General features: G+C 63.3%; 5 protein-coding genes across 5 annotated transcripts; 2 read left to right on the forward strand and 3 right to left on the reverse strand.

Annotated features, from left to right (window-relative positions):
- Positions 1-1454: 1454 nt before the first annotated feature.
- PFL1_06352 (uncharacterized protein) lies at positions 1455-2492 on the forward strand (the record flags this gene model as incomplete). Its single annotated transcript, XM_007883893.1, has 1 exon — positions 1455-2492. The coding sequence occupies one exon, from the start codon at positions 1455-1457 to the stop codon at positions 2490-2492; it is 1038 nt and encodes a 345-aa protein (XP_007882084.1).
- A 1092-nt stretch (positions 2493-3584) lies between these two features.
- PFL1_06353 (uncharacterized protein) lies at positions 3585-6521 on the reverse strand (the record flags this gene model as incomplete). The annotated part of the gene is made up of 2 exons (XM_007883894.1): positions 3585-4409; positions 4515-6521. 2 exons carry the CDS (start codon positions 6519-6521, stop codon positions 3585-3587), a joined length of 2832 nt encoding a protein of 943 aa, XP_007882085.1.
- A 520-nt stretch (positions 6522-7041) lies between these two features.
- PFL1_06354 (uncharacterized protein) lies at positions 7042-8451 on the forward strand (the record flags this gene model as incomplete). The annotated part of the gene is made up of 2 exons (XM_007883895.1): positions 7042-7280; positions 7377-8451. The coding sequence occupies 2 exons, from the start codon at positions 7042-7044 to the stop codon at positions 8449-8451; spliced, it is 1314 nt and encodes a 437-aa protein (XP_007882086.1).
- A 3542-nt stretch (positions 8452-11993) lies between these two features.
- On the reverse strand, positions 11994-13694 carry PFL1_06355 (uncharacterized protein; the record flags this gene model as incomplete). The annotated part of the gene is made up of 2 exons (XM_007883896.1): positions 11994-13213; positions 13319-13694. 2 exons carry the CDS (start codon positions 13692-13694, stop codon positions 11994-11996), a joined length of 1596 nt encoding a protein of 531 aa, XP_007882087.1.
- Positions 13695-17444: 3750 nt separating this feature from the next.
- Positions 17445-19508, reverse strand: PFL1_06356 (uncharacterized protein; the record flags this gene model as incomplete). Its single annotated transcript, XM_007883897.1, has 3 exons — positions 17445-18051; positions 18169-19070; positions 19200-19508. 3 exons carry the CDS (start codon positions 19506-19508, stop codon positions 17445-17447), a joined length of 1818 nt encoding a protein of 605 aa, XP_007882088.1.
- Positions 19509-20072: the final 564 nt, after the last annotated feature.

Consider the following 20072-nt stretch of genomic DNA (forward strand, 5'->3'; position numbering starts at 1 on the left):
GAGCCTGCGTGGCCCCGCTCCCAAAAACAGCTCTCTCCCCATCGCGATCCACGAGGTCCTCTGTAGGGTGTCCGTCCCTTCTGCGCATCCCCCTCATGGCCCCAGCCTGGCGACCATGGTCCTTCGAGCGCAACCGTGTGAGAGCAGCTCAGCATGGCCGAAAGAAGACGTGGAGCAGGCACTCGTCGGACCACGAGAGCATCGATCAACCTGTACGGAACAGCACGACGAAGAGGCCTGCCGAAAAGGGTGCCGGACCACCGCCTTGATCATCACCATCGGTGCCTGCGAGAAAGCGCGCCGATCCGAGCAACTCCTCTGCCTGTCCATCCTCACATACATCGTTGCGCTTGAGTGTTGGAACGAGAAAAGCCCTAGCCTTGCCTTCTCAGTGGGAATAGCGACGGGGAGAGCTCCTGTTAGAGATAGAGCTCGACGAGGGGGAGCCAGAGGCCTCGTCCACAGTGGCCAAGGTGGCGAATCGGCCAGTGGCAAGCAGTGCACGGGGCGCCCGATGCGATGCGGGTTCGGGATTGAACAGCTCTACGAACTCGGGTCCGAGCACTATTTCGACCCGCGACCACCGTCTGAAAATTTCCCAGGGTCGGCCGAGGACGTCTCTGGTGCTAGCCAGCTCAAGCACCGGCTTGCACCGAGGCCCGTCCGTCTTCCGGGTCGGACCGCGGGCAGGCGAAATCGTCAGCCAGGCCCGGTCAGTCAGCCCGAGCCTGGCCAGCCAAGCACCGCCCGTCTGCGTGCGGTCTGGCGCCGGGGCCCAGCCAGCGTTGGCCGGACGAGGGCCAGCCAAGCCAGCCTCGACGCCGACCCGACTCGAGATCCCACCTCCCGCCCGCTTGCCACGACCTCTTCCCCACGCCATCAAGCAACCTGTGAGTGTCATACGGACCCCACGCTACCCGCCAACGCCACCGTCCCCGCCCCTCCGACCTCGCAGCAAGTGAGGACACCTATGCCGTCGACGTCGACCAGCCAGCAGCCGCAGAGACCCCTCCTCTTGGATCGAATCCGACGACGACACCGCCCAGTCGGCCACGAAACGCCTTTGCGGCCTGATCTGGACGAATGCGACCACACGCTCGGCTGGAATCGACCCGCTTCGAATGCGAAATAGGCGCCACTCTGACCGGCCGGCATCCTCGACGATGATCGGCATGTTGCAGTCGGCGGGCGCAGAATTCGGCTGGATGGCATGGCTGGAGGAACGGCCAACTTGAGGCCGATGGAAACGTCCCCTTACGACTGCGGGAACTGCGACCGGCGTCGGACGAGCAGCAGAGGATCAGAGGTTGACGGGGACTGGACGGTTTGCAGAACGATGCTTCAGGCCTGGCAGTCGATGCGGGCCTCGATGCGCTTCGTCGGCGGCCATTGGGACCAGGTCGGGACGGGCTGCAGATAGGTGGCGAGTCGACACCGACGATCTCTGAGCCGTGATGCCGCACTCAGTTCAAAGAGAACTCGACGACGCAGCGGCCCCAGGGGACCTGATCTCCACTGCCCCTGGCTGTTTGCCGGCTTCGACGGCAAACCCGACAGACAGCACATCGACACACGCCATGCGACATCGACGATCCAATTGCGACATTTCGAAAGGGGTCTTGCTGCGAGCTGCTCGGCCGACGACTCGGACACGGACCGACAGCCCAGAAACTCGAGCCCGGCAATTTGGACTCGAAGCTGACCTTTTCCCTACTTGGACTCTCCCGCCACCGCCATCTCCTCCTTTTGCCCTCTCAAACAGCATCACACACTTCACAATGGCCCGCAACAGCCAGATCGCTCCCAACGTGGGCCGCCTCAGCCGCACCCAGGTCTTCAAGAAGAAGGGCGGCTACAAGCACACCCAGCGCAAGGGTGCTGCCAAGGCCGAGGAGTCTACCCCCGCCTTCAAGGAGGTCGAGGTCAAGGGTGCCAAGAACGGTGGCAAGCGCCAGGTCCCCACGAGCAAGGCCGCCCGCTTCTACCCTGCCGAGGACGTTGCCCAGCCCAAGGCCAGCCGCAAGGTCCAGCGCCCCACCAAGCTGCGCAAGTCCATCACCCCCGGCACCGTCCTGATCCTCCTCGCTGGCCGCTTCCGCGGCAAGCGCGTCGTCTTCCTCAAGCAGCTCGACAGCGGCCTCCTGCTCGTCAGCGGCCCCTTCAAGGTCAACGGCGTCCCGATCCGACGGGTCAACCAGGCCTACGTCATCGCCACCTCGACCAAGCTCGACCTGTCCGAGGTCAAGGTTGACGAGAAGCTCAACGACGCCTACTTCAAGCGCGACAAGGCCCCCAAGACCAAGGCTGAGAACGCCTTCTTCGAGGACCCCGCCAACAAGGCCGCCCACCCCGAGTCCAAGGTCGCCGACCAGAAGGCCCTCGACAAGGCCCTCATTGGCGCCATCAAGAAGGCCGGCCCCACCATGGCCAAGTACCTTGCCTCGACCTTCTCCCTCTCCAAGGGCGAGCACCCCCACCTCCTCAACTTCTAGGTCCGACGTCGACGGCTTCAGTCTCTTGAGGGTGTAAAAACGCAACGATCGACGAGCGGCAACGACGACGAGGCCCGCAGTCTTTGCGGATCGGCCGCCCCATCCACCGGGACATCGAGATCGAGGGCGAGAACAGGGACGGGGACAACTCTTTTGGCGTCTGAAACGGTTGTGGGTTGTTCCCTGGTTTTCTCATCTTTCACTCTTTTGCGTGCGCCCTGCGCTCCTCGCCTGCTCCTCGAGAGCATCTCATCGACGACGGCCGTGACGGCAACCGACAGGAGGGCTAGCTGAGATGCGAGTCCTTTTGTTTCAATGGGTTTGGTGCTCGCACCTCGGCTCGCCTTCCATCTCGCCGTCGTCTTTCGAGCCTCGACCTCGACGCTTCCCATCGGACACGGACGTGACCTCTCTCGGCACACCGATCCTCGACCGCCTTCGGATCCTCGCCCGTCTCTCGCCTTCCGTTGCTCTCCCCACTTCCTCGGTTCCACACACCCTTCACTCTTCGCACTCTTCTCCTTCGCTGTCGCTCTCTCTTCTCTTCTTGTTCTCCACACAACCAAAGCACGCACCCCACCCCCACACACATGCACGCCGCACCAAACCAAACCATTGTACAACCAACGTCTTTACCTGCTCGGAGCGAGTGGTGCGGGAGGGGAGGAGAGGTCGAGCCCCTCTGCTCCTCTCCTTAAGCCCCCACCACCCTTCTGCACCAAAAGAAGAAAAGCCACCCATGAAGCCTCACTCTGCGGGCCCCGCGCCCGTCTGCCCGCCGTCTGATGTTCTTTGTCGAGGGATCGATTGGGGATGTCGGCGGTGTCCCTTTTCGGCAGGGTGCCTGGCAGTTTGCCGACGGCGTCGTGGTCAGGACACGGGCGACTTTGGGGGAATACCGGACGACTCTGTTGCCTTTTGCGTAGCCTCGGCCTCTCGACATGGTGCTGCTACCTTCTAACCTGGGGTCAATCGACCATCAACAGCGACCATGGCGCCCACCTGCCTAGGATCGCGCGTGGCTCGGAGCCTGAAGGACGACCACGACGAGCGATGGCCGTGGCTGAGAAGAGGTGGTATTGCGTGGCCTCGTCAGCTGCGACTTCTGAACAACTCCCTTGCCCCTTCCTCTTTGGCGTCTTTTGCGCCGAGCCTGGCCAGCTCCCTCAGCCTCAATGCCTTGGCGTTTCGCAGCTTGATCCACCTCGCCTCGATCGCCTCCTTCTTTTTGCGCTCCCGCGCGAGCGTCGGGTCCTCGCTTTCGGCCGCCAGGATCGCGTCCGCCTCCTTTGACCCTGCGCCCGACGCCGGAGCCCCCGCCTTCGACGACTTGTTGGCGGCGGCATCAACCTTGTCCTGGCCAGGAGCCACAGGCATGCCGATCTCGCCCTTGCGCCTCTCCTCGCGGAAGCGCTTGAGTGCCTCCGGGTTCTCGGCCAGGATGCTCTCTCGGTACTCTTCCCGCTCCCTGACCGCCTCGAGGTTGGGGATGATGAGCGAGCTTAGCGATCTCTGCCTCTCGCGGATGGTGTCTAGGTGTTTCCGCACCGTCGCTTCCGAGAGGTCGCCGCGCGGATCAATCTTGAAGTCGATGTCAAAGTGGACCGGCGGCAGCCCGAGGCGGGATCGCCGGACAATCTCGTCCTCGGTCATCGGATCGATCATGCGACCCGGCAGAAGAGAGAAGTCGACGGGACCCGTAACGAAGGACCCATCCAGGTAGCGGTCGACAGTCACGTCGAGCTGTGCGATCCTGCGCCTCGGCGGGTCGGAGGCCCCGGCCGAAGACGACGGTGCCGTGCTGTCCTCTGCTGTTGACGTCGAGGTGGATGCCTCATCGGGTACCTCGGAGGCCTCGACGAAGACCGACATGGGCAGGTCCGCGCGAGAGTTGGTCTCGACGGTCAATTTGAGCGTCTGCAGCAATAGCAGAAGGGACAAAAGTCAGCCAAGCCCATGACAGGTGGAGAAACGCTGCGAGAAGGAACAGAGCCGCCAGGGCCATCGCCGCTGCCTACGCACCTGTCGCGGGAAGAGATTGGTGGCCGCCTCGAGAACATTTTCGAGCATGCCGAGGCTTAGCCGGAAAGACTGGTCGGCCATCTCCTCGCTGCCAAACAGCCTCTCGTTCATCTCCTCGACGCTGATGTACTGGAATCCGTAAATGGTGCTAGTGGTATGGTAAGCGACGAAAATGCCGTCCATATGGCCGATCCTGGCCTGGAAGTTGTACTTGAGGAAGGCGGCGCGGATCATGTCGTAATACTCGCGCTCGAACGACTCAACGAGGCCCTGGGCGCGGCGAATCTGATAGCCGGAGCCCTCGACGTAGTTGGCGCGGTCGTTGCGGATGCCGATCGAGGCTCGCGTCTTGAGATCAAAGGTCCGCCGGGGCAGCCGGTCATCCGAGCAGTCGAGCTGGGAGCGCATCATCAGCTTGCCCGCCTGGGCATAGTGGTACGACTCGGGCTTGTTGCGCTCTTCGGCGCTGAGGCTGGCGCTGTTGGTGCGCATGTAACGCGCGTACTCCTCGGGCGTCGTTGTCAGCATCTTTTCCATGCTCTTGCCGAGCGAGGTGAGGACGTAGTTGTTGTTGGCCGCCTCGCCAGCCGACTCCTTGTCGGCATCGATGGCGTAGTGGCCGCCCCCGCTGCCGTCGGCGTCGGGCTTCCAGTTGAGCGTGATCGAGGCGGGCAGCTTGGCCCCGAAGCTGAAGCCGCCGGGCATGCTCTTGAAGGGCGCCGAGAAGCCCGAGGTGTCCGGGTCGCGCCACCCGCTGATGTGGAAGTAGCACTGGCTGAGCAGGCCCGTCATGCTGCTGGTGCTGCCGCAGAACCTGCTGCCGTGCCTCTTGGTAAGCGTCTCGAGCTCCGGGTCCTTGCTCGAGGTGACATAGGGGGTGAGGGCCTCGTAGTCAAACAGGTCGACGTCGAGAATGTCGCGTATCCGCGGATCGAAGTTGTAGATGCCGGATCGCGGGTCTCGCATCCAGTAGATGCCAGGGTTGAACAGGACGCGGTCGAGGCCGTGTGCCAGAGCGGGGACTTCCATCTTGCGAAGCGGCTCGATCTTTTCGATGGCAATTTGGTGTCCGCTTATGGAGCCGCTGACGGTGTCGGACCACTTTCTACGGGCGTCGGCGATGGGCCCGGCGTAGGCGACGGTGTTGTTGAGCCGGCCGCTCTCATCGCGCAGCTTGAGGAGAGACGCTTCGACGGCATCCTCGCCGTGCAAGAGGCCACTCAAGAGGGGTTTCTGCTGGCGAGAGGGCGACTGCCGCTCGGGGCGTGCTGCAAACGAAGGTGAAGGTAGGGACGACGACGAGGACGAGGATGAGGAGGCGGAAGCTGGCTGCTGGTGTGCGGCCGAGGATGTGGGAGACGAGCTGGCGGACGCCGGAGGTGGCGGCGTGACGGTCCAGGTTTGATTGGCGGGTCGGGGGGCGGCGAGCCTATCTGGCCCCCAGCCGGTGTTGACCTCTGATTTTGCGAGGCGGGGTAGGAGGTGCTGCAGTCGCTGCGAGATGTTGAAGGCCTTTGAGTGAAGCTCGTCGAGTTGGGACTCGAGCTCTTCGAGATGGTGCAGGACGAGGCTGCGCGATGTGGTGCGGCCTGCTCTGTGCGGGTGTGTCAGAAGGGTCGAGGGCGAAAACTTTGAGTTGCTGAGGTCGCGTTGCGCTTTCGATGTGGCGATGCTTTGGTGACGCTTGTTCAGTGGCGACCTGGGTGAAGTCTTTGGGCTGGTGCGGAGCTGGGGCCCCTTTGTGACTGACTGTGTCGGATTGGGGGTGTTTTGAAAGCTGGCACGCAGGCGTGATGCCAGCTTGTGTTGTTTTGCCGTCGCCTGGAAGGATCTTGCGCCAGGCGGAGCAGGGTAGGCGGCGGTCGAGGGCGAGGGCGAGGGCGAGGGCGTACTGGAGCTTGGAAATGGGAGTATGCAGTGAGGAGCCGCCGAGAGCGAGGCCGATGAAAAGAGGTGTAGAGAGACGGTGCGCGGTCTGTGCTGCCGCAAGGCCTGTTGGACGAGCATGCTAGGATAAGGTGTGCGGCAGGAACGGCCAAGGCTGTGGTGGTGGACGTCGAGAACAAGGGGCGTGCGGTGGCGCCAACCTCGAGCCAAGGGGGGACCGGCTAGGGCCAACGTGGAAAGCTGGCCGATGAGCTGACGAGCCACCGGCCAGCCAGGGTGGAGGTCGGGCAGGGCACTTGAATTTTGGGTTTTTTTCTTCTTAATTTTGGGCGGCCTGTTGGGGTCGACCACCGGCGGACGCTTCTTCTCATCTGCCCTGGAAAATTTCAACCGCACCGGCACCGGCACCCGCATCCACGCCCGCCCAAATGGACCCTGTCGGCAGCCTTTCCGACGCCCGAGGCCACCTCGCGCCCTGTTTGCCCTTGGCAACGATCCTCGACCTTGGAGCCACACTCTCTGTAGTCTGCCTGCCTCAGCTGCTAGCCACTTCTCTCTCGTCGCCACGGCCCGTAGGCCACCACCACCATACCCACCACCACCAACACCATCACTCCCCTTCTGCCCTCCTCGCCCGGCCATGGCCAAGGCGTCCACATCTAGGCTCGCAGCCTCGCCTCTCGCCCGCCGCAAGCGTGCCCATCGGCCCTCGCCTTCGCCCTCGCCCGAATACACGGCTGCTGACGACGACGCAGAATCCCACCCAGATGGTTATGGCCCGGAGAACGATGGCCACTCGGCCCAGCTAGCTCAACTGCACGCCTTCGGCAACGCCTTCCTCGCATCCTTCGGCCTCGACAGCGATACGCCGGCCGCATCGTCAGCCTCGACCCCTGGCCCCTCGTTGTCCTCGTCGCATCGAGCTAGAGCAGCCTCAAACACCAGGCAAAAGCCAAACTCCCGCTCCGCATCCAGAACAACGACTAGCCAGCCCAAGCAAAGAAACGACATCGACCGCATGTTTGACGCCTCGGATCCAGACGACGACAACGCCTCGATGAGCGACGTCGGCAGCGAAGAAGAAGGAGAAGAAGAAGAAGGAGAAGAAGAAGAACGAGAAGACGACGACGACGACGACGACGACTCCTCTGTTGGATCACTCCACCACGAGCAAGGCTCCGACGGCTTCGACGGGCATTCTGACGTATCCGACACCGAAGGCCAGCCCGACCGCCCTGTCCGCCCATCGCCCTCATCCAAAAAGGCTGCCACCAGGGCCAAGGCGGGGTCCAAGCTCACCTCGTCGGCACCTCTACCCACGCCACCCCGATCGAGGCCAGTAGAGACGGTCGTCTTTGCAAGCACGGCCGCCTCTTCGCCCTCGCTCAATACCGACGCCGCCGCCGCCTCGAAAAAGGGCTGGAAGGCCTTCATGTCGTCCAAGATCTCCAAAATCAACCAAGAGGGCGACGACGACTCGGCCGCCAACAAGACCAAGACGCGGCGCACAAAGGCCGAGGCCGACGAGGAAAAGCAACTCGAGTCAAACGACCGCCTTCTCTCGCACCTCCTCTCTACGACCCTGTTTGCTCCAGGCGCGGAAAAGGAGGGCAAGAAGCGCAACCTCTCTTCCAACGACACCCTCGCTCGCATCATTGAGCTGTCGGCCACCGACTCGCAGCGCAGGGGAACCGCCGTCGGCAGAGGCTGGGGAGAGACTGAGCTGCAGCGCCGCCAGCTGGCAAAGATGCCCGCCAAGATCCGTCAGGACATCCGTCGCGCCAATGCGGACAAGCGCGACAAGGAGAGGGAGAGGGCAAAGGAGCTGGGGACGTGGCACCCGTCGCTCAAGGCAAACTACAGCAACAAGGCCACGGCCACCGAGATGGGCACCAAGGCGGAGCCCAAGAAGCGGTTGCGTGGCATCGGCGCCGGCATCGGCAAGTTCAAGGATGGCACCCTGACGCTGAGCAAGAGCGACGTGCGCAAGATCAATGGGCCCAGCAGCGCGGGAGGGGCAGACGGCAAGAACAAGAGGCGGAAGAAGTGATGACCAAGGCGTCTACACTTGTTGCCCGACAAATTGAGCGTGTTTGCCCCGATCCAGGCCCACCCACGCCGGCCACGTTGCGGCTGCCTGTCGCACCACGCTGCGATGACCTCGAGCTTGCACAGACTCGTACCGCGAAGGTCGTCCGTCCGGCCTCGCAGCGCAAGCTATCCTGGAGAGATGGGTGCTTGACAGCCGGCGCCTTGAGGCATGGTCGACCTCGGTGGTCGGCTCGCTCGCTGCAGCTCGACCGGTCAGTGCGTTCAAGCAGCCATGCACGGGGCATGGGGTTAGCAGCACCTCGATAGCTGTCGCCGACGACCGCGGTCAGCCGACGGCAAGGTGACCAGCCCATGACCAGCCGTGTGCAGCTGCATCGCCCGTACTACGATCACTCTGTAGCAATCTCTGGCGGCAGAGAGAGGCCACACGCTTGATGGCAAGTACTTGACTATCGGGGTGCCACGGCACGAATGGACGCGCTGAGCAAATTGACCGCCTGGTGTTTCTCGGATCCGGCCCGCGTCCTTGACGGCGGGGCAGGGAGGGCCAGGCCGTGCGGCGACGAGCAGATCGGAGTCTTCGCAGTGATCGACGGCCAACTGGGAGCCCCGAAGGCTCGCCCACGCGGGTGCAACCGCAGCTTGTAGACCGTACCACTCCCCGACTGTCTTGCTTCCTTGCTGGGCTAGCCTGGCGTGGACTGGATCTTGATCGTCGCTGAACCTTTCGCGTGATTTGCCGTCATCGGATCGGCTTGCCTGGCGCACCGCCTGTCAACAAAAATGATGATGATGGGGATGGATGCTCAGGGCAGGGCAATGGTTTGCTAGACCAAGCTAAGCAGGTCAGGCCAGGCCAGCCAGGCGGCCCCACCCCGTCGACTTGCGACAGGCGAGCAGCCAGGTTTTGCGTCCGGAAGCGTCAAACGGGCGCAAATGGCGGACGCTCCGGCGGGCCCATGCCTCCACAAGCAAGCAAGAGGCAGGCGCAGGAGCAAAAGCCTGCCCACCCAGGCTGGCAGCATCATCGTATGCGGCTCACGCAGCTCAGTGCGTCCGCCAGCAAAGCCTCCCGCGATCCACGGCGGCGACGGCCAAGGCCAGGCCCCGCCTCGCAATCTCCCCCCTGCCTGACCCCCCCGCGCCCCGGCGCTCGCTTGGCTCGGCGTGGCCCTGGCTGCTTCCCCGTCGACGTCGGTCCAGCTCGGTCACCCTGCCTGGCTTGGGGCTGCGACTCCACAACTTCTCCGCTTTGGGTCGAAATTCCGTCCGTTCCCCTGCCCAGCAAGCCTGCTTCGCTTCCGGAGGCTCGAGCGCCCCGAGGGCCAAGCCAAGCCCGCCTCGCGCCAGGCCAGGCCAGGTCGGGCCTGCCAGGCAGCCAGTCTGGGCTTGGCCGCCTCGACCGTCGCGACTGGACGCGTACGACGCCTGGCCGTAGTGTGGCAGGCGTCAAGGCAGGCTAGGCCTATGAGGCCTACCTCCCTGAGGCCGCGTCAACGTTGCTCCAGGTCGGTCGCGTAGGGCCTGCCTGCAGGCTTCTTGCCAGCCAAAGGCAGCCTTCGCCTGCCTGCTGCTGACTCGGTCGTCCATCGCGTAAAGGCTTGTCCGCCAGAGCCCTGCCCGTCGAGGACCTGCCGACCAGCTCGCCCAGGATGGGAGGCTGGATGGATGGATGGATGGATGGACGCCTTGCCTTGCCTTGCCCTGCCCTGCCTTGCCAGGCCTGGCGTCTCCCTCGTCCATCGACCCATCCCACGCTTTCCCCTTTGCTCTCTCGTCACCGGCCACCTCCCAGACTATAAAAGATCCCTCGCTCTCCTCCCCCTTAGATCAACGCCCCCGTCCTCCTTCACCTGCCCCGTTACAGCACCATCTCCTTCCGCTTGCCTATCCGCTCTCCAACGTCACTCGCATAGACGGCCACCTCCGCCCGCTCCCTGCTCCTTATTCCTCACATCCCCGGATTCGCACCACTTTAACCACAAAAATGGCACCCAAGGACGAGAGCAAGGCCGCCGCCGCCGCCGCCGACGACGATGAGGGACAGACGGTCGAGGAGTCTGTCAAGTCGGACAAGCGCGATGCCGCCAAGAGCGCCGAGAAGAACGCCGCAAAGGAGCTCCAGGACGAGGACGATGACGACGAAGAGGACGAGGACTTCGTGAGTAAACCCTCCTGCCTCGCCGTCCGCAGGCCATACGAGTCGCCGTGCTGATCTCGCCCTCTTGAACCCGCTTCCACGGCACCGCCGTCTTTTCGGCAACAACAGGAGGAGGGAGATGAGGACGACGACGACGAAGAGGCCGAGGAGTGAGTGACCGATCGCTCCGCCCCACACGCCGTTGCACGAGGCACGATCGATCGCCCCCAGCCGTACTGATCCGAGCCGCGCTACTCGAACGTCCCCTACCCCTTCGCAGCGATGACGAGGAGGCCAACGAGGACGATGAAGACGTCGACGACGAGGACGAAGACGACGCCGCCGTTGCAGAGGGCAAGGACGACCAGGTGGATGAAGATGCCGAGAAAGAGGCGCAAGAGTGAGTATCGGCGGTCGCGGAAGTGTCCAGTCCCGGCCACAGTCTTAGTGTCGGGGCCTTGTCTCAACTTCTGACTCGCTCTTCTCCTCTACCCCATCGCCTGCTTGCCTCGAGTAGAGAGGACGACGAGGCTGCTGGCGAAGACGGGGATGACGACGCTGCTGCCGCAGCCGAGGAGGCCGAAGACGACGACGAGGGCGCGGGCAGCAAGAGGAAGGCAGAGGACCAGGGCAAGGACGACGACGACGCAAAGGCGGCAAAGACTGACTAGGAGAGTTGGCTCATCGCCCTTGGCTCCTCGCGCCATCTCTGCTGCCTCCTGCCCGCTAGATTCTCGCCTGTATCTACCCTTGCATCGTCGTTCTCAGCTGCCTGCCCTGGACGAGTTGTAATCAGCCGGCACTGCGGCCGCCGCCTGATCAGTTTGGACCGTCGCTGGAAGCGCAAGCCCAGTTGCAGCTGCACCTGAGGACCTCTCGCATCGCCGGCACACCGTGCCCAACGATGGGCCAATGAGGCTTGGTGGACAACAACGGGCTGGGGGGATGGCGCAAAAGGACTGTGTGTCATATTGTGGTCGGAGCCAGCGGCGGTGCTGCTGCTGCGGGATGCGGCGTCGTGCAATGCAAAAAGTACGAGACCGACGAGAAGAGTAGCGCCGATGCCATCGTGGTCGGAGTGAGGCACGGCGAAGCGTCCCGGTGATCGTCGAGGGGGTCGGGAAAACGGGCGGACACGAACTTCAAGGATGTATACGAGTAAAGACGAGGAAGAGTCCGACGGCTCGGAACGAGAGGGTCAAAGATGGAGCATGGCAGGGCAGTGCGGCGATCAGGGCGGTTCGGTGCGGTGCTTCGCGTTGCGGTACGGTGTGGAAAAAGGTCCATTGTGTGGTTGTCGATGGCGTCGATGAACCCGAGGGAAAGGTCAGAGTGAAGATGCCCTTTCGGCTGGAAGGTGAACGGGAGCGAGCGGCTGTCGCCTCGCCCGAGGTCTTTTCTCAGCGTGCAGAGGCATGCCTCGAGTGCGGCGTTGGCGAAGACCTACTCTGGCCCAGCTTGTAGTCGGCCGGAGGTGCCTTCAGCTGCTTGCCCGCTGCTGGGTCCAGAGGCGGCAGGGGGCTCTCGGGCGGCGTGGGGACCATGCTCGAGTTCATGCTGGCGTTGTAGCCGCCGGGGCTCGGAGGATTGAGCATCATCATTGGCGGCGGAGGCGGCATACCCCACGGCATGGTGGTTGGAGGGCCATAGAAGGACATGGGCCGGGCCATTGCCATGTGCGGCGACGGTTGCTGCTGGTGCTGCTGCTGGTAGGGTCCATGGAGGCTGTGCATTGATCCGGACATCGGGACCGTGTAGCCTGCCATGTAGGGCGACATGCCTGGCGGTGGCAAGTCGTATGGGCTCACCGGCATCGCCAACATCGGCGGTGTCGGCGGCGCGAATGCGGGGCTCCAGGTGCCGCTGTGGGGCATCGGAGGAGCGACGAAATCCATCTGCGACTGCCGCCGGCTCATCCTCTTGGCGCTGCCACCGGCCTGGGAGTCGCTGCCGCGGTACGCCTCGCCTGCCCACTCAGCCGGAATCTGACTCTTGCGCCTCGACTGCGACTGCGATTGCGGTTGCGACTGCATCTGCGGCTGGGAAAGCGTCGAGCGCCTGCGGTCCTCGCGGCTTTGCTCGCGGGGATGCCTGGACGCGCGCTTGTCAGACTGTGCAATGTCCGACTGGGTGCGCGCGCGATCGCCGAGCTTCTTCTCGGGATTGAGCGGCGATCCCGCAAATGCGCTGCTGCGGCGATTAGCCTGCAGGCGCTGGGCCTGCTGCTCGCTGAGCGAGGCGCGGTTGAGCGGGGGCCTCTCGACTGTCTCGTTGATTTCGGCAGTCGAGCTTGATCTCGGCAGGTGCGAAAGTCGCGAGCGGCCCTGGCTTCCCTGACGGATGGAGCCGGCAGGCGACGAAGAGGTCGTGGTACCCGCTGCAGGCATCATAGGGACCGCTGACGTCGGGCGCTCCGACGACAGCTCGATGCTGTCGTGGCGTGTGTGCGACTGCTCGGTGGAATGCGAGGGCGGCGCCGACAACTTCTGCACGGACCCGGACGACGCGGTCTCGGCGACGGCCGAGGGCGTGAAGTGAATATGCTTTGCCAGGATGCGCGCGAGCTGCTGCAGATTGTTGCTGCGTCCGTCGTACTTGGGCCTGGCCTTGACGAGCATTTCTGCAGAGTTATAGGAAAGAGTGGCGCGGACGCAGGAGACATCAATGTCCGGCCAATTGGGTCGCCATGGTTGCAACGGCTGCTTCAAGCGGACAGTGCACTTACTCGTGGCGTGGAGGATCTCGGCATCGTTCCACAAGGTCCAACCAAGCTCTTGTCGTCGGCAAATGCCCCGCCACATGGGGCTGTTGATGTCCTGGATCGACGTCACCATCCCGTCTCTCTCCACGCTGATGTCAAACACCTGCGCCGAGGCGCTCTGCCCGGCGACTGGATCGACCTTGAGTGCCCAATGCTCGGTCTCCAGGCCGCGGTGATGCATGGCCGCCTTGAGGCCGCCCGAGTCGATGCCGGCAAGGTCCACGGGAATCTGCTGCTGATCCAGCGGGACCGCGATCAGCGTCATCTTCCTAGCCTGCGGGTGGGGTGGCGGCGCCGCCACTTCGACCACCGCGTTGGACTTGGAGGCGCAGTTCCCCATGATGCCGAGTGCAGGGGTGGGCCGAGGAGAAAATGTCCTCTCTGGGCTGAGGCCGATATCGACTAGGCAGGACGATCCTTGCCACAGCTAGACGCCAAGAGGAGGGCGCCGATCGATGGCCTCGAAAGGGAGGCCTGTTTCTTCGTTTCGCTTCAGTCCCGAGCCGCGAGCATCGCAAGGGTGCCTTTGTCGCTGTGCTTCGCTCGTTGTCCACGTGAACAGGGACAAGGTAGTAGTACCCTGTGAAGGCGGTCAAGTCACCAAGACGAGGGGGTTGGTGCCGATGAGGAAAGTCAGCAAACATATTGCCCAAGAGCCGCAATGGTCGGTCGGTATCGTTTCAGGGGCGCCTCCACGTTGGAAAGATGCACTCACCCCGTTGAACGCCAGGAGATCTCAGGCCAGGCCCAGGGGAGGATCCTGCCGTGGTCACCTGCGCAGAGACGGGTCTGACGTTATCGGGCCAACAAATGGCGGATAGACGGAACGCAGCCGCGTAGACCAAGGTGTTGCGCTGACTCGGTGGCGAGCGATGGTTTCCGCCGTGGTTTGTTTTTCCTCTCTGCTGCCCGGTCCGGAGCCTGTTTACGAGGGGACTAGGCGGAGGCGACAAAGGCTGCGACTTGCGACACTGCGAATGGACCGTACGGGCGGGGTATCGTTTGTTTGGGATGGCGGCAGGGACGAGGGAGCAGGCAGAGGACAGCGACAAGCGGGCCGGGAGAAGGGGTGGGGTATCGAGGATGGAGGATGGCAGGCGGGAAGCAAGAAGGCAAGCCGGCGCGCGGCGATGTTGGCTCATCCCAGACCGGCACGGCGCCTCCGTCGGAGGGAGGGCACACCGCACCGCAGGTGGGCAGAGCAAAGAGCGACGAGGGCATCTGTAGGCAACAACAGCGCGCACGCCCACGCACCAGCGAGTGGGGTGCGGAAGGGCCGACCCGGCCAGAGGTTCAAAAGGTGGCAAAGAAGCACAACGTGAGCCAAGACCGGAATGGGCCCGCCAAACAGAAGAAGAGAGAGGCCAGGAGAGCTCCATCCAGCGCACATTGGCCCGCCTGCGTGTCGTCGCGGGCGCGCTGCCCACCTGCCCACCTGCCTGGCCTGCCTGCCTGCCTGCCTGCCTGCCTGCCCGCCTCGCGGTCGGCTGGCTGGGCAGACATACAGAGAGTCCGCAGGCAGACAGACAGGCGGCAGGCTGGGCAGGTCAGCCGGGCCAATGTGGTGCAGCATGGCATGGCATGACAAGCGATGGCCTTGGTCGATCTCCTCTGGATGGTACGGTCGGTGCTGGTGGAGCCTTACCTAGTACCTTAGCTAGCCTGCCGCGCGTACCAACGCCCAGGCAGGTTCCAGCATCCACCGCGTGGGCTTGGCTGGGTCGGTGGGTCGGTGGGTCGGTGTGCTCGCTGGCCATCCCCAGCGTCGCCTTCCCTTTGCCCGACGATTCTCTCTTTGTCCGTACGGCCGCCGCGAGGTTACGAGACGGTGCGCCCTGCGACCGAGGTGGGCCGAAACAGGTCGACGTCGGAGCTGCAACGGCGAGGATCTCGAGCGGCAGCAGCCCAACACGCACGCACGCACGTAGAAAAAAGGTCTCGGCCTTGGTCGCGGACTACTGCGAGCCCGCCAGATGGAGGCCCTCGCCTCGACCCCCTCTTGGCTTCGGCTCGGCTTCCGGCGCCGGCGCTCCTTTTCTGGAACCCATGCTAAAGCTCGCCGCTTGCTCCTCCTCCCTCCGCCCTCTCGGCTTGGGCCGCCCATGGGAGCGTCAGCCCGCCACGGAACTCTTGCTACTCTTACCACTCTAGTCTTACATAGCTGAGCTCGACCTTCAGCTTCCCTCAACCACGCCTGGCCGTTTGGTGACACTGGGCGAAGCAAGCAACCCAGCTGAGGCAAACGTAACGTACGGCGCGGCCCCAACGGCTGGCTCCCTCATGCACGCCCGTTGACGGGTCGGTGGGCAACTTGGAAGCCGTTTCCTGTCACTTTCCGCCCGCGAGTCAGCGCAATGTCCGGCGCCCTGCTCCGTCGCGTATACCGTTACGTTGTATGCAAGCACTACACTAGCTGCCTGACGCCATCTCTTCGAGCCCACCGGTCAAACCTCCTTCTGTTGTCGAACGGCCGCCGCACACCGACTACGTACTCTGCCACACTACTGAGCTTGCTGGTGGTGAAGGGCAGCGTATCGGGCTCGGCCAACAGGCTCGGACGCGTACAGGCCACAAGAAGGTCCTGCCACACAGAGAGAGAATGAGCGAGGTTTGTAGAGAAGGGGAGCAAGGAAGTGTGAAGGATCGCGAAAGCAGGCAGGGCATAAGCACGGGTCGCTTCTCCCGTTCGGGCTTGGCGAGCAAGCTTGTCCAGGGCTGGCAGACGGTCGCTTGCTGAGCGCATGCTTGCTCGCTGGCTGGCTTACCATGCGCCTCGCACCGCATGCACGATAGGCATACGTGTGCTTGCGGCGCTGCCTGGTGGTACCAACGGCTACGGAGGTACGGTAGCAAGGAGCAGCAGCTAAGCTGGCCGGCCCCTAGCCGCTCGAACAAAGAGGAGCTTGCTCGACGCGGAAGTCCATGGCCAAGCAGACCTTTCTCTGCTTCCTTTTCTCTCTTCTTCTATATTCTCTCGCTTTCTCTTCTCTTCTTGGTCACGCCCCAGGTAACTCAACTGGCGGCTCTGCTTCTCGGCGCTTACGCTCGCCCAGTCCGTTGCTGCTGATCACTTGCAGAGTCTCAGGGCAGCGGGGCACGAAGCTGGGCGCTTCGTGGTGGCAAGCACGTGTGCCCAACCGAATCAGAGCAACTCCGGTGCGCGAGGTGCGCATGGACCCCCTCGCTGGGCTTCTAGAGGATTGACACTATCATTTGGCAGCCAGGCGTGGCAGTTCGGGTCCTGGCCTGCTGCACGAGAAGGATCCTTCTCGCGTGAACTCGATGCATGCGCCCTTGCACGACAAGCTACAGTCGGCAGGCCTACGGGTCTGGCAAGCTCTCGCCAGCACGGCGCGACGTCCACGCCTGCACTACGTACCTACATATGTGTATATATACTGTAGATGGTGGCGCACGCACTGTGCATACAGCAGAAAGGCCCCGTCACTCTTGCCTCGCGCAGGAAGCTGTAGATCCAGGCAGGACGACGAACGAATAAACGTTTGTCGGTCATCACGAAACCAGAAGCAAGCTTGCTTGGGGCTTGCAGTTCGTCACGCTGATTATTCCACTGGGCCAGCACTTGCGAGAGCTCAAGGGTTACCTTGAAGAACCTGGTCATCGTCGTCGACGGGCAACGCTGCACCGCCGACACGCCGCGGGCGCAGCAGCTACACCATCCAAGGCGTTGCTGCGCAAGCTATGTAGGCAGAGGCTGCGCATCTAGCCCAACGTTGCGCAGCGATTCGGTCTGGGCGTCAACCTGGAGGCTCCGGAGCAATCAAGCTGAGCCATCCCGCTGCAAGCGACGCAGGCGTTGCACGGACAACGGCCGACGTGTCAGAGTAGTGCCGGCTCGACATGGCGGGGATTTTTTCATCGGAAAAAAAGAAGACGTGGTGTGCTGGTTACCTACATCGTCGACCCCCGCCCGAAGACTCTGGCCACCGGTACGTGTGCCTCCTCGTCCGCTTCCTCGACCGTCATTGAATCAGCACTGCGGATCAACATCGGATGCGACCGGAGAGCCGAGATACATGAGGGCTTGTCGTGGCCGTGCACGAATCGTTGTGAGTCAACCTTGCTCTGCTCAAAAGGCGAGGCTGAGCGCCGGGACACGACCTTCCAGGCATCCGATCGGCGTGGGAGTCCAGCGCGGTCCGGCCCGAGCCCATCCGGCTGGCAGTTCAGACATTGCTGCGACTGCCGCCGCCGCATCGCCGCCGTCGTTACCGTCACCCCCGCTGCCGGCGGCTCCTGTGAGGAGAGCTCGGGTCCCGTGCCTTTCCGCGTCGGCGCTGGACCTGTGCAGCTGCTCCAGCCGCGCCTCCATCTCTGCCAGCTCACCCTCGAATCCAGTCTCGGCCACCGCCTGTGCATCGGCGCCATCCCCAGCTCCCGTGTCATCGCTAGGAGCCACTTCGACAGCGACAGCCTGGGCGCCTTCGGCGTCGCTTGCGCTGGCTGCAGTCGCAGATGCCGATTCTGCAGCGGCAGCTGCGGCTGAGGGAGCGGCGCCGCTGTCATCGCCGGCTTCTGCCGAAGCCGTCCTGACCTCTGCCTCGGCGGTCTCGGCTTTTGCGAACAGATCAGACACGCCGAGACTGACCGAGGATTCGAGGACCGGGAGAAGCGGCGCGATCGCCGCCGAGAGCCTATCGCTCAAGCTGCCCACCAGGCGCAGCAGCGAGATCGTACTGGGAGGGCGAGCAGTGGAGGGATTGCAGCGCAGGTCAGTCCCTTTTTTCCTGTCATGCTTCTTCCTTTTGACCGGATATGCAGCTCGCAGGACGCGCAGAGCAGCGGCAACTCACCCTTCCGCCGGCAGACGCAGACACTGCTCGATGACGGCCATCTCAAGAGTCTTGGCAGCGCCGCGGTGGATCTCTGTCACATCTTCGCCCATCATCTGGCCATCGACAACGATGAGGTGCCGCAGCCACGCCTCGGCCGTCTTCTTGTAGGTCGGCTGGATCCAGGCATCGCGCCTCCAGTCTTCATCCTCCCCTTCTGCTCTCGACGAGCTGCCGTCCGACGCGGACTCTGGCGTCTCCGGTGCCGAGTAGGCGAGTGAGGCGATGAGCTCCTCAAAAAGGACAGTGAGGAAGGGCAGTCCTAGGTTGGCGCGGAGGTAGGCGATGAGCGGGGACCACGTCTCCTCCAACTCTGATGGCAAGACGATGGCGTCGGCCTGGGCGGATGCGCGGACGCGCTTGGCCTTGGAGAGTGGAACGATGCCGCCAGGCTTGAGCAGCGCATCGATCAGGTCCTTGTTGGCGGCCCGGACCAGCTCGGCATCATACCCATTGGTGTCGTCCGCCCAGGCACTTTCATCTTCAATCTCTTCTCTGGTCCGCTTTCTCCCCATCCTCGACGCGATGAGCTTCGACGGGGCGCCTGCGACCATCATCCTCGAAGTGGTCCAGCTGTAGATGCCCTTGAACAGCCTGACGACGTCGGCTCGCTGGCGACCGGCGAGGCTATTGTCCCTGACGATGGCCTTGCCGAGCTTCTTGTAGGACTTGACGAGGGTACGGATCTGCTCAAGCGCGTCCGACCGCTCCTTGCGCTGCTGTTCGTCGCTGGGTGCGGCTCGCACCTGGACAATCGTCGAGGCGACCTCGCTCGATGTGGAAGGAGCAGCGTTCTCGTCTCGGCCGTTCTGCTGGGCGAAAAGAGTGGGGGCCCAGAAGTTGCGATGAAGCCACTCGAGAGCCTACGACGGGGAGCGAGGGGGCGCAAATGTGATCCGACAAATGGCGTGGCTCCAATCAGCTTTCAAAGTGTCACACTCTGCAAAGCGGACCATCGGGGCGAGCGTGGCTCGAGCTTCGGGTCCACTCACAGCTCTGGTGGCTTCTCTGCACACTGTGAGGCTGGGCAGATCCTCGTGCGTGCCTGCGTGCCTGAGCTCGACGAACCAGTGGGGCAAGCCGATGCGCGCGGCGATGGCTGCGATGGACTGGGCAAAGTTGCCCGACTGGTAGGAATCGACGATGGAGTTGACAAAACGAGTGATAGCCATGGTGTAGTTCATGCGAATGCCGAGCTCGGCACCACCGCCTATCCTCTCGAGCGGCGACGAGTAGGCGGCAGAAGACGAGGATGGCGGGGACGGCGAGGAGAAGCCATCACCGAGCGCGATCCGCTGCATGTGCTCATCGAGCAGGGTGGCCTGGACGAGGGAGGCGGTGGACTCGACAGCATATGGGCAGGACGATCTGTTCATCCACAGCTGGACGAGGGAGAGAGCGAATCTGCGGTCCGGAGGCGAAGGAGCAAGCGGTGCAGGGGCGGAAGGCCCCGAGGCAGCATCCGAGAGTTGGCCCTTGTCGTGGTTGCCATCGTTGCGGGGTGGAGCGAGAAAGGCGGCCGATTCAGGGTAGAGATGGCGATATATGGCGAGCAGCTGGGCGTGCTGTGGGCCTTCGAACGGAGTTCTGCGAGGCAGCCTCATGCTGAGGGATCGCTGACAGCTGACAAGGACGAAGAGTGCAAGAGCAAAGGTAGCCCCAGAGAGAGAGAGAGAGACAGAGAGAGACAGAGAGAGAGAGACAGAGAGAGAGAGACAGAGAGAGAGAGACAGAGAGAGAGAGAGAAGAATAGTGGTACGGAGTGCGGTCGGGTCGTTGGAGAGTCGGCGGTCGGCGGTCGGAGGGTCGAGGTGGACGGAGGTCGGACGGAACCGGAAAGGAACGGCGGACGCGAGGTACAACGT

This window comes from Pseudozyma flocculosa, assembly GCF_000417875.1.
Source record: "Pseudozyma flocculosa PF-1 unplaced genomic scaffold scaffold00025, whole genome shotgun sequence".
Lineage (NCBI taxonomy): Eukaryota > Fungi > Basidiomycota > Ustilaginomycetes > Ustilaginales > Ustilaginaceae > Pseudozyma > Pseudozyma flocculosa.